The sequence below is a fragment of the Dreissena polymorpha genome, chromosome 1 (assembly GCF_020536995.1).
Source record: "Dreissena polymorpha isolate Duluth1 chromosome 1, UMN_Dpol_1.0, whole genome shotgun sequence".
NCBI classification, from domain to species: domain Eukaryota; kingdom Metazoa; phylum Mollusca; class Bivalvia; order Myida; family Dreissenidae; genus Dreissena; species Dreissena polymorpha.
This window is the reverse complement of record NC_068355.1, coordinates 49148360-49162591: the sequence shown is the minus strand read 5'-3', so window position 1 is coordinate 49162591 and position 14232 is coordinate 49148360. Positions and strand designations below refer to the sequence as shown.

At 35.2% G+C, this 14232-nt stretch overlaps 1 protein-coding gene across 6 annotated transcripts in view; it reads right to left on the bottom strand.

Annotated features, from left to right (window-relative positions):
* Positions 1 to 8032: 8032 nt before the first annotated feature.
* LOC127879592 (uncharacterized) overlaps positions 8033 to 14232 on the bottom strand; it is a 64790-nt gene continuing 58590 nt past the window's right edge. For all 6 annotated transcript variants that reach the window (XM_052426555.1, XM_052426561.1, XM_052426568.1 and 3 more), the window contains exons 5-9: positions 11412 to 11562; positions 10406 to 10544; positions 9610 to 10020; positions 9220 to 9439; positions 8033 to 8160 (exon numbers count right to left, since the gene is read on the bottom strand). In XM_052426555.1, the coding sequence (XP_052282515.1) occupies positions 9243 to 9439; positions 9610 to 10020; positions 10406 to 10544; positions 11412 to 11562 (898 nt within the window). In that variant the 3' untranslated portion in view covers positions 8033 to 8160; positions 9220 to 9242. The remainder of the gene's footprint in view (positions 8161 to 9219; positions 9440 to 9609; positions 10021 to 10405; positions 10545 to 11411; positions 11563 to 14232) is intronic.

Sequence of the window (14232 nt, the reverse complement as noted above, 5' to 3'; positions counted from 1 at the left end):
CCATATGGATTTCTCTTGTGTAGGAATTAACAAGGGCTTAGTCTGAGTGTTTTATTAGCCAGACATCATAGTCACAAAACAAATATATTATTGTTGTACTAAAAGCTATATATACCCAGACTGGGAGGGTGTATATTTGAGTATACTCATGATCCCTTTGTCGGCATTGAATGTTAAAGGTGTGTGAACCAAACTACATGTAATCCACACTAATGACATCATTAAATTACATTTAGACTTCAAAAATGTCATCACCATGATGTATAGATGATCAAGAACCAGTGATCTAAATGTTCCGGAGGTTATTCACCCTTGAATATAGCTGACAAAGCACAGTCGGCATGAAATGCTTTCAGTTTGTACTTTCACATTTCTTAATCAGATAAATTGACAGTTAAAGTATGTCTTCTCCATGAAGTGTAGATGCACACTCCTCAGCACATTCCTTAGTTATTTTCCCTTGAAAAAAGCTGACAAAGCACATCGGGTCATTGTCAAGTTTGTGACGAAGCTCTAGATTTCTTTTCTGCGCTCAGATCAGGATTTCTTATTGTAATTTGTATAAGGGACAGCATTTCATTCCTTTTTGATGAAAGAGTACGCTACTACCATGTTGGAATATATGTATCGTATTAATGTGAGGTAGTAGTAAATATTCCTTATATATATATATATATATATATAGTCATATATATATAGTCATATATTTATTGTGTCACAACTGTAAGCGCAAAATCTGCTAAATTTACACCATTTATTTGCAAGATTTAAATGAATTCTTGCACCTTTCATAATACATGTACTGAGAACTTTATACCATCTTCAGTTTACAATGTCAATGTGATTTTTGACAAACACATGCCATTGATATATAGTCCCTCATATAAAATTCATTTGTTTTGTATTTGCCAATTAACACCAATCCTTTTCAAAACAATATATTGTTTTTATTTTCTCTATAACATAAATATGAGGATAAACAGTCACACACATCTCGACCTTTCAGACACACTCTTTAAAAATTTGAATGGGTTGCGTTCATTTCAAGCTTGCGATATAAAAAGCTATAACATAAGTTTGAAAACTGAGTTGCTTCTAAGATTATGCAATAGCGAACAACTTCAGTGCCTTCAGCGCTTTGATTTTTTAATATCTCCCTATTTGTAAAAGGGTAATAATAACTTAATTTCTGACCTCAAAATACATTTAATTAACGTGAAGTAGTAGTAAATATTCCTTAGTCATATATTTTTGTCTCCTTCATTTAAAATTCATATGTTTTTTTATTTGCTAATAAACACCAATCCTTTTTAAAACAATATATTTACTTTTGAAGAACATGACATTGTATTTAAAGTGAGTTCTTTGTAGGAAATGTGTGTGTGCACCCAGTTTTCCTATTTCTATACAGGTATATATAAGAAGGTATGATAATAATTATATTACATGTATTTTAAAAGTGTTGACTAGTTTGGTAGTATGTATGTTGGACATAATCCCAAGTGCACAATATCCTACCCCTGACATTGTCTGCCACTGGTACGGTAGAGGATACCACCACCCACTCACCGAAACTATTAAAATGCTGAAAATAATAATTTACCTATTGATGCAAACAATAGGAGTGAGGATTTTTGATAGAATTGAAAACCTAACGAATATGCAAGATATACCATGTAAGCTTTGAGGTCAGCTGAGAACCTCATACCGGGTAATTATATTTGGAAAATGGCTGTATTGCTGACAGCCATATAATATGATTTATTCTGTTACACTAGTTGGTGTAAAACCAATGAATTATTAAACACTTGCCCTCAGTATTTAAGTAAAAATACTATAGCATGCCAAACATTGGCACACAAATCTTTTTTAAGTCTTAAAGAAAAAAATGAATTTTGTCTATATTCTGACATTTTGGGGATTGCTGTTTGTTTTCACACAACCTTTAAGGGCATGTAAATCATCCAGTTGGCGAAACATGACTATGGAAGAGATTTTGTTGAAATCTGATGTTGTGTTGTATGGCGAGGATATCCAGCATGCAAAAATACGTATCCCGACTGAGTTGGACGCTCGGTTCAACGTGTTTTGTGTGATAAAAACTGGCTTGGTTAAGATTCCTGGACAGATTATTATTGAAAATATTCGTAATGAGGACGACTGCCTTGGAACATATGAGCAAACCCAGGTTAATAATCTCTATATTCTGGGCCTCGAGCGACAAATGAGTGGTTACATGACCTATGCTAACATCAATCCACTGCAGCGGAGTGCTTTTCCTGCCACCCAGGAAAATCTCGACAAACTCGCTTCAACATGTGATCTCGACAACTGGACACCCCCATATACAGGAAATCGTGACCTGTGTCCGGTACCCAAAAAACCACGCTTCTGTACCAAAATACGGGAACCAGGAATAGTGTCAACAGCCAGTCGTTCAAAAGCCAGCAGCAGCCATCTTGTGTTTTGGAGTGCTTTCTACTTTGTTACATTAAGATTGAAATCTGTTTAAATGCTTATTTTTCATATCAACCATTATCTCTCTGGATGTAAGTGGTTTCTAGTTTCTGTGTAAAAAGGAACAAACATACAAACACTATGAGCTATGATCAAAATAATTAATTCCATGAGTTTTTACTAATATGCCTGGGAGGTGAAATATATGTAACTTTCCAAAATTATTTTTATATCTGGTTATCTATGAACAGTATGTATGATGTCTTGAAACACCTTGTTAATGTTTTACGATTACTTCATGGAAAATCAACAATAAATTGTTTGGACGGTTATTGTCAAAAGGAGTGTTTTTACAGGGCAAAGACAGACCTGCTTGAAGGAAAAGATGACTCAAAGTTTTAGAAAAATAACACAAAATGATATAGATTATAGTTTATTATTAATACATAACACCCCATGAATTTCTAGGAGCAACAGAATGTAAAACATGTCAACACTATGTATTAAACTTGTCTTGGTCATGAAAACGTATTTAATTTTTGTTGTGATGCCTGTCAAAGCCAACGACAAAATGTAATTAATGTGGAATGCAATTTAGCATTTTCTAATGTTTCATGCTTTAATATTCAGTATGTTTTTGTGTACTTGAATAAATTACTATCAGAGCACTCATTTCAATAGAATTGTATGACATCCTTTAGATCCTGTTGCCTCACATCTAATGGTTACATAATGCAGGACTATAGGCTACTACAAAGCACACAGACTTGGACTAATGGATTTCATAAGACACTTTTTGCTGTCTGTCAACACTGCATTGAAAAATATTAGTCATTTCAGCATTATAGAATATATGTTTATCCATTACACTGAAAGACTTGAATAGTTGTACATGAAAGCAATTGAGTGACTCTGAGAAATTTTAAAAATTAACCAGTTGCCACCAAAACTGCTACTTAATGAAATACTAGTATATAACTTGCAAATTGATTAAAAAAATTATTTTCAATTGAAAACTATTAATTTTGTAATGTAAACAAAAAATGTTTTTTGTTTCTATGACAAAATTAATTTTAAATGTTTTGCAACTTTCAGAATATACATATCAACATAAACTCAACAAAAGTTTTAAATATAATGCACCACTTACTTAGTTATAAATATAAGTGCTAAAAATTACATGTTACTTAATTTATCAATTCCTTTGTTCAACAAAGTTAACCATATACAATGATAGATTATGGAATGCAATAATAAATGGAAAATACAATTGTCATTTATTTTAGTTTTTCTTATTTCCATAATAGATGGTATGTCTGCCATGAGCACATAGTGCCTACGTGTAGGACACTTCCTGATTTGGCATATTAACCCATTTAAATGATTTATGCCTAGCATCTATAGAAAAAAGGCCTTTGCAAACAGCGTAGACCCAGATGAGACGCCGCATAATTCAGTGTCTCATTAGGGTCTGCGCTGTTTGCTTAAAGAATTTGCTGTAAGAAATATTCTAAATATAGAAATAAATATACTCGGCATTCCTAATTTTGGAAATAAATTGATCCAATTTAGAAGGATGGGAGAGTCCACTAGGCATAAATGGGTTAATGTTGGTGTTACCAGTGATACATGCTGTGGACGGACATACCAGATCATAGTTTGTGATTAAAACTCCAGCAAATGACTTTCAATCTATTATTTCCTTCCATACGTAACATTGTTTATTTTTCGCATTGCATGCTTAATTTTCTGCGCTTTTAAGTTTAAAGAACAAAAACACTGATGAAACAAGCAAATTTTGACTCTGCTTTACTAGTGAAATTTGAGTTTGAACATTATCTCTCTTTAACACCAATAAATAAAGTCACAGTCAGTAATATAACATAAAATAAACATTGTAAAGGTGAGAGATTATTCTATCATATTCTGGAATTTCTTAAACATTTTGAATGTAGAATCAAATGACTGTTCAGTCCTAATGATATATAACTTTTGCCCAGTGTATACTATATGCAACCATTTTTTTCTATGGATACGAATGTAGTCACTTTTAGTTTTGGTTGAAGTCAATCTATGCCATGTGGTTGAAGTCAATCTATGCCATGCACTAGTGTACAGCCAATATCTAACATAAAAAGTGTCTCCAATAGAAATCCAGTTTACACGATCTCGAGAAGCAATAATGATTTACTTGTATATATATTATACAATGAGCCACATTCTGAGAAAACTGGGCTAAATGCATGTGCGTAGTGTCCCAGATTAGCCTGTGCAGTCCGCACAGGCCAATCAGGAACGACACTTTCTGCCTAAAATTGATTTTCGTTAAGGAGGGACTTGAAACTAAAAATACCATTAAAGTGGAAAGTGTTGTCCCTGATTAGCCTGTGCGGACTGCACAGGCTAATCTGGGACGACACTTTTCGCACATGCATTATGCCCAGTTTTCTCAGAACAGGACTCCAATATAGTCGTATAAGCCACACTAAGCATTTATTGACATTATAACATCTATCAGTACGGTCAGCCAGGTCAGCAACTGCGAAAGAAATACACACATTTAAAAATAAAATTTACATCTTTACATGAATTAATGCATTATTAGCAAATATCACTTACGCATACTAATATAAATTGGTATATAGTGATATAACTGTTTAAGTGAAATTCTCATACTAAATATCTATTGAATCTACCTTGAAAAATAAGAAAAAATAACTGTTAAGTGCCCATGTGGTAAAACCTAGTTACAGGCATTCAGAACATACACAATCAAGTTTGTAAATTTAAACAAAATCTATAATTTTGCATTCGTCCATTTTTTAATTAACATATGTGCTCGAGATAAGGCTTATTTTAAAATAGCTAACAATAAAAAAAACACTAACTAATTAATGCAAGGCGACACAATATTACTATTGCTGTGCAGGACCAAATATACATCTGTTATAAATGAAACTATTAATATGACATCATTTACAGCAGAATGAAAACTACTAAGCACTCATAACAATAATCAGAAATTCAAGTAACCAAACATTCAGTCATGGTTTGCATGTGAAACATATCAGGAAGTAGCACACAACATCAAGATTGGTCCATGTCAACTGCACACTTGTTCACATAGTTCTGTCACTGCTGGCATTTACACCCTGTGTACATGTACATCAATCAGAAATTAATTATTCAATTACCTGTACACACTGTGTACTACCTGTACACACTGTGTACTACCTGTACACACTGTGTACTACCTGTACACACTGTGTACTACCTGTACACACTGTGTACTACCTGTACACACTGTGTACCGGTATGATAATGCACATAATCCACCATTCTTTACAAAATGCAATTCAAAAACACACAATTTAAAGAGCTTTTTAAAAAGGCAAAAATTTCATAACGTAAGACAGTTTCATGCACAAGTAAATTAACTTTACTGAAAATCTTATGAAAGATTATATTAAATGAATTAATAATTTTTAAATATAACAAACTTTACAGTTTGATGAAAAGCAATTAATATAATCACATTAACATGAAAGTCAATGCTAATTTTATAATTTGTCAATAATTTGCATTTGAACAATTAAATAAAAGGAATTTATAACCTTTTTATGTATTTTTATTTATTATAAATATATATTTCAATGCAAAAATTGTATAAATATGCTAAAAATACAAAATGAAGATTGTAAGCAGCAGTCATGTTCTAAATTATTGCCTTGTATGCATACAATTATTGATAACAGAACTTTGAACTTAAAAGTAATTCTAGATGATAAATAACTATCCATAACTGTCAAAAATTTCAAAACATACATATATAAAACACTAAAATAGTAATAAAACAAAATTCAAAACATGATAAAGCAAGATAAAAATAATTAACAAATAAAAAGTAGAAGGAGATCAAAACAAAAATGCTAAAAGACTGGCACAATCTTTAAGACTAGAGATTTAAAATCAACTGTAGGAGAGTATGTCAAAATAATCAAAAATACAATTATTAAAAAACAATAAGTATACAGTTTAAAAATAAAAACACTTATTATACAAATTTTGCATTTAGCAAATAAAAAACAAACATGTAAAGCCATTAGGTATAAAAATGTAAAACACACAAAATCACTAAAACTAAGATTATAAAATTGAAAAAATATGTCCACATCTTATGACTAGCGTTTGACTCATCAGTGCAACTACTTTTCATATTAACATCGTACACAATCAATATATGAAAAACCAAGATGAAAATATAATGATGCAATTTTTTAATGGAGAAATCTTCCACATAGTAAAGCATAACAGCATTACTTAAATCATATAATATGTAACTTATGCTTATAATGTGCTGAATTATTGTCAACCAGAAAATCAGAACGTTTAACTAATAAATTAGGTACAATCAATATCATCATTCTATAGGCAATGAAATTAATATTTTACTAAGCAAAAGTTACAGTTTCAAGTACTTGTATTACTAATAAATAGCAACAAACAATCAGTACAATGACTGTTGTATGAAAAATATTGGTATGCATTTCAATATACAAAAAGCTGATATTGTCTAAAAATCAAGCCTTTGCAGGTAAATATTTGGAGTATTAGGAGATGATACAAGCTTAAATGCGGACTTGAGTGCAACAGTTTCCAAATAGTCAACTGCAATAATGAAAGCTAATTAATTAAACATTTGATGTTCAATGAATGCTATGATCTAATATTTGTTCTGATAACCAGCAAACATGAAATGGTTACATTTTATATCAATACATAATAAATAAATAAAAAGTTGATCAATTAATGTAATTACAGATAATAATTGCTCAAAATATAAAAATCAATGAACAAAACGGTAATATTTACACAATCTTATATCTTAACTACTTCAGAATACAACTAATTGCATTAAAATAAGCATTGAAATATTCCAAAACAGAGCAATTTAAAAGAGACATTCTGTTTTAATCCAGCAAGGCAAACTAACTCAAAAGTCCTTAGAAAGCCCCACATGCGGCAGCCCCTGCGTCGCCACCAATTCCATCCATAGCTCCTGTCTCCATAGCAACATCCTGATTGGCAACCTCTCCGCCCGTCTCTAGGGCCTCGTTTCCATCCCCATTGATGTCTTCCCCATCAACAGCCTCCCCTGCATCAGCAATGTCAGCTACCTGGATTCAAGGCAAGTCACAAATTGTTGCAATTATTGTTGCTTTTTTAAAGCATGGTGTTTACCTAACTTACTAAGTAACACTTTTATAAAGGCCTATTCACAACAATTATTAAAACATGTGAAGCCTTATTACTTAATCAAATGATGAAGAAAGATTTAATTGCAAAAATAATAATAATTTTATGATAATGTTATTGAAGTGAATTTGTAAATAAAGACACATTTGAGTCATGCAGAAACTCACATATGGACCAAGGAATCATATAAATATCTTTGGATACAGAATTTTGTTAAACAATTAACAGCAAAGAAGAATTTTTCATTCATCACATTTATTTGGTGTTTCTTCATTCAACCAGATTAAACATTTAGTGAGGGGGATAGTGTGATTCATACCTCAATTTCAACAGCCTCCCCGATGTGTCCGATGCCAACATCCATCCCGACTGCTACACATCCAGCACAGGCATTCTCCCCATATTGTTTTTTGATGTGCTCGTTAGTTGCAGTCTCAACACAAAAACCTGCAAGCAGAATTATCTCAACCCTTAATGAATAATTAAACAACTACTATGAATTAATTGCAAACCGCAATCAAAATCGAAACAGTCACCTGCAAATAATTAATTCATAGCATTGGTATTTCTAGATGTCTTTTCTGAGGGTATACTGTTAATTGATACTTATCAAAGCCATTTAGGGAAACTGAACAAATAAAATTGTATAATGTTCTGATCAAGTCTCACAATGAAATGTAAAAAATGTGACTTCTTGAGTCTAAAATGGTTTTACTTTAGCCACATAAAACTGCCGGGCCTCATGGAACACTTGACTTCTATAGTGTTCAATAGCTCTTTCTTTAATTTTACTTAATGACCTAGTTTCTGACACCACACGACTCAGTTTAAAACTCATCTAACATACCATTGGGGCATGTGTTGTGACCAAGCCTTTATGAAGTTTGGACAATACATTTTGCCTTTAAAGTGTTCACAAGCTGTTTCCTTTTATTTGACTTAGTCACTAAGTTTTTGACACCCTTTCAAACTTGGCTGAGATATCACTCACACGAGTTTTAGACCCAACATGACCCAGTTTCAAACTCACTGAGATATTATTAGGACTAATTTTGTGAATTAATTTTAATGAAGATCGGGCAATAAATCGCAAAACCCCAAGAGTATTGACAAGGCACACGCTGACAACCCTCTACAAACATAAGGCAATCAATAAAGGTCAGTATTGGCACAATTCTTAAAATATGCTCAAAATATTTCAAATGGGAATCTTTGACAACATATTTAGTAGCACTTGGGCATAATCCAGTGAAAGATTGAAGAAAATCACATGTAAAATTTAGGAGGAGTTGTGCACATGAGATTGTGACAGATGAAAGCTTTCATACACTGACTCATACCATTTCTATATCCCTACACCTTTTGCCAAAATAAACATAAAATAGTCTGAGCCAATAATTTTTGTTTTATGCATAAAGCAAAATAAGCCTGGGTTTCATATCTAAAACCTTACTAGTTGCCAAAGGCATAATCCTCATGTTTGATCTCTTACTCAAACTATTATACCTGCTGCAATGACCAGCCCAAGGTCAAAGGTGGGTATTGGTGGAATCTCCTTGACCTTCTTGCTTGGCGTCGGCGGTGGCTCTGACCTGGCAGGGCTCTTCAGGGGTTTTTGGGGTGGAAGGCTCTTGGACCTTCTCCTCAGCAACTTGGGGCTTCTCTTCCGCGGCCTCTGCAGCATCAGCCTTAGCTCCTTCACCCTCCTGTACATCCTGATCATCTCCTGTTCAACACATTTTAATCATCAATAATTTCTAAACAAATAATATTAATGTGCTGCAATCCTGAATTTTATGCATAGCAAATGATACTTTGGTTTAACAACCAATGCCTCTACAAATGAAATTGTTTATTTATAAATCATAATCATAATCCTATGTTACTATAGGTTACCTTGTTCTTTCTCCACATTGTCCTCTTCCTTCTCCTCAGCCTGTTTCTCTTCTCCAGGTTTTTCTTTCTCTTCCACTACGCTAGGGGCTGTGTATGGCGGCGGTGCCTCCACGGTGACAGGTACTGGCTCAGGGGGCGGAGGGGGCTGGTAACGGGGCTGTAGCAGCACATGAAGCAGGGCCACGGAGAACGCAGTGGCCAGATTCTCTGCCACCTCGTTGGACTCACTGTCGATCTCTATGGTTCCAGTGCGAAGGTCGACACTTGCGTCCTGAATGTTGAACCTGTAGTTCTCCTGCTGGTAGGGCAGGGTAAGGTGCTGCCAGGCGCCTGTGGAACACTTGTAGAAGGACACAGACAGGGTACCTGGGCACCATGGCACCTCCTTCTTTGCCTTCTTACCTTTGGTTGCTGGAAATAGTGATCAATACGCAAATTGACAGCAAATTGTTAAAATGACGGTAATAAAGACATATGTAACAACATATTTAACATATGCTTCGTTATTTTTGTACCAAAACAAGCAGTATCAGATATTCAGAGGTGTGAATTAAGAACCACCTCAGGGGAGGAATATGCCATACCCCCTAACAGGGTGCAATTAAACTCTTCATTTGCATATAGATCCAGCAAGGTTAAGAACCATTTGTAAAATAAGTTTGACATTAAAAGGGAGTAAATCAGCTGAAATGAGGAGAAATCACACCCCTAGATGTTTCTACCATTGAGTTAACAGACACATATCAAGCACCCTTCATCTGGATTTATTAGTTCTTTAACAGTAAGGTACACATACCAGCGACAGCAGGCTGGTGTTTCCTGAAGCCAGTCCACTGTCCCCTGATCAGACCCCAGTCCCCAGTCTGGTTCTTTATCACTATCCCTCTCTGGTCGTCACCAGGGTTCAACGAAAATATCTTCTTGGAATCTGACAGCTGAAATCACACGGCATTTAATTAAATAAGGTATTAAAGTCAATAATGACTTCACTAATTGCACGGATATTTGCATCATAAATATATCCTTAAGATGTTCTTCTTACTGAAAAGCAGACCAGTCAAACTAACCTGTGTAGGTAGGGGGATCTGGTCTGAGCCGACCAGTTAAACTAACCTGTGAAGGTAGGGGGATCTGGTCTGAGCTGATCAGTCAAACTAACCTGTGTAGGTAGAGGAATCTGGTCTGAGCCAACCAGTCAAACTAACCTGTATAGGAAGGGTGATCTGGTCTGAGCTGACCAGTCAAACTAACCTGTGTAGGTAGAGGGATCTGGTCTGAGCCGACCAGTCAAACTAACCTGTGTAGGTAGAGGGATCTGGTTTGAGCTGACCAGTCAAACTAACCTGTGTAGGAAGGGAGATCTGGTCTGAGCCGACCAGTCAAAATAACCTGTATAGGTAGAGGGATCTGGTCAGAGCTGACCAGTCAAACTAACCTGTGTAGGTAGGGGATCTGGTCTGAGCCGACCGGTTAAACTAGCCTGTGTAGGTAGAGGGATCTGGTCAGAGCCAACCAGTCAAACAAACCTGTGTAGGTAGGGGGATCTGGTCAGATCCGAACAGTCAAACTAACCTGTGTAGGAAGGGCGATCTGGTCAGAGCTGACCAGTCAAACTAACCTGTGTAGGTAGGGGGATCTGGTCAGAGCCGACTGGTTAAACTTATCTGGGTAGATACAGGGTTCTGATCTGAGCCGACCAGTCAAACTAACCTGTGTAGGAAGGGCGATCTGGTCAGAGCCGACCAGTCAAACTAACCTGTGTAGGTAAGGGGGATCTGGTCAGAGCCGACCGGCAAACTAACCTGTGTAGGTAGAGGGATCTGGTCTGAGCCAATTAGGTGGGCGACTGCAGTCATACGTCCCTGGAAGAGCACTTGGACCGCAGACATGAGCAGGGGCAGGCTGTGGATCACCCGGCATGAGAATGTCATCTCACCTGTGTGGTTGATGAACCTGAAAATGCAGGGGAGATAGGTTAGTTTACACACAATCATTTTACATGAATAACATTGAAAGGCTTATAGTTACACTATAGCTTGTTTTCTAATATCCTATTCTTGGTGTTGAGAACACTCCATGAATGGGGACAAGGTTTAAAGCCACCTTGAAATGAAATACATATACAGTCGAAACTGACCTAACGGCCACCTGAATTTACCGGTCACCTGCAGACAACGGTCAGTCTGGAATCCCCCCGACGAAAACACTCTATATTACACTTGAATTCAACGGCCACCTGTCCATAACGGCCAACGGCCACTACATTCCACTCCGAAATTCATGTTTGACCTGAAATCAACGGTCACGCGTCAGTCGTCTCGAGTCGTCTCGAGTCGCGAAAATTAAAAACACAGCACATCATGTGTCCGTCTATTTTGCGGTAAAAGCGTCTGATAGCGGTAATTGTCCTTGATATTATAAAAGCGGCCCGCTGCGAGTAAACAAACAATTTGTGCATCCATGACCGGTATGTAAAATTGTTTCACCTTTATTATTGAATTTTCATTTTGATTGCATTAAAAGACCAATTGTCTGCAACTCATTTTGCTACCAGTTGTTTATTAAAAATATATTTTATATTGGTTACTTTACATGACTAACCCACTCCTCTAAGCCGAAATGATCCGTAAAACAAAATTGTGTCTTTGTGTCGTATGAACGAATCTGCACTAAAACTAAATTTAGGTTCACATCGTACATGCATGATCAGTTGTTTAACGTAAAGACGGTTGATATTCAAATGCCTTTTTTTCCATCTCCGGGATAGTGTTTTAGTATGTTGATGCTGAATTAACAAATATAAGTGTACATTGTATATGAAGTGAAAATACCAATGCATAATGCATTAGCGCTTGACAAAGTCAATTGATCTGTATCGCTGATTAAGTGTTAAAAACAATATTAAGCTGGCGAGTGTTTTTATAAGAAGGCGATAAGAGGATTAGTGATCAACTTTAATGGCAAAACATGGACTGATTTGCAATATTTAAAGCGTCTGAAAGCGGTAATTGTCTATGATATTATAAAAGCGGCCCGCTGCGAGTAAACAAATTATAAGGTGTTGAGAAGGTTTTTTTCCCGGGGATAATTGTGGGTGTATCTTCTAAAGAAAATGTATCAGAGTTTATAACTTGTTGAAAGTAATTATCGCTAAATTAAATGACCGCTATTTCTTTGATTTAGAACGGTACAATTACACCGTACTATCGGTTTATGACACCGAATCCGCTTTTTAGACTTTTAAGGACGTGACGTCAACGGAACGTGACAAGCTTTATTTACTGAATGAATGAGATGCATGAGAAAACAATTATACCAGCGTTGATAAAGTCATTGTTTAATTTAACATTATGAAATAAAATCAATCTAAAAGATATTATTCTCTATTATTCAATGTACACGCGTAAGTTAATGCTGTTATTATGCTTTGTTAATGCAATGAGCATTTGTTTTACACTGTATGCAAACGACTGGGTGGGGTAACGACGTAGTAATACTACCAACTGACCAACCTTCTTAAAATTGTGATCCGAATTCAACGGTCACCTGTGGACAACGGTCACTTTGATCATTTCCCTTGACTGACCGCTGAATTCAGGTTTGACTGTAAGTCAATACATATAGATTCAATTTGAAAGTGTGCAAAATTGTCATTACATCTATAGCCTAGTTAGCAAGTAATTAATTATTTTTAAAATTCTAAAACTGAAAGTAGGATTTCTAAACGCATATGTCAATTTCGACAATACGCATACGTCATTTTCGACAAACGCGATTATTTTTAAGTTTTAAAGCGCAAAAAGACGGATTTTTACCTTGTAACCACCAGATGAATTCTAATTGGCATAGATAAAATTAAATCTTTTGGCTAGTTAGCAAGTAAGTTATTATTTTTCAAACGGCACCGCTTTTAAAACCGAAAGTAGGATTTCTAGACGTATACGTCTATTTCAACAAACAAGATTATTTTTAAGTTTTAAAGCGCATAAAAGATGGATTTCTACCTTGTAAACACCATATATATTCTAATTGGCATAGCTAAAATATGTTTCTTATTTATACTTAAATTTACTTTCAATTCAAGGTGTGTGTGGCTTTAATGCATGTACATAATGTCGTCCATGTGTCACTTTTATGGTATTTTTAGTTTAAAGGAAATCTCTTCTTGACAAACATTCTTTATAGGCTGAAAGTGTCATCCCTGATGCGCCTGTACTAACTGCACGCTCTAATCTGTATCAACACTATACGCACATACATTAAGCCCCGTTTTTCCTGAGCCTGGCTCATTTATATTTGAACATCTTGTACATTTTCAATGATCAACTGCACCATTGTGACCATGGAGATATGTTTAAAAAAAGTATCAATTTCACCATGATAAACATATAATGAGTATGCCACATGTGCAGTATACAATCTGAACTGGATTTGCAAACTAGCAAGTAACATTTTGTTCCATGTTTTCAAGGAATTACATGCCTATTGTTTGTACCAACAACCTTGAGTGGAAATCAGAACATACTTTGTTAATATCTGAGGGCAATACATTTCTTCAAGTGTTGTTTTTTTTAGTTTAAGACCAGAGCTTTGTCACTGACGTGACATATATAATACCCCCAC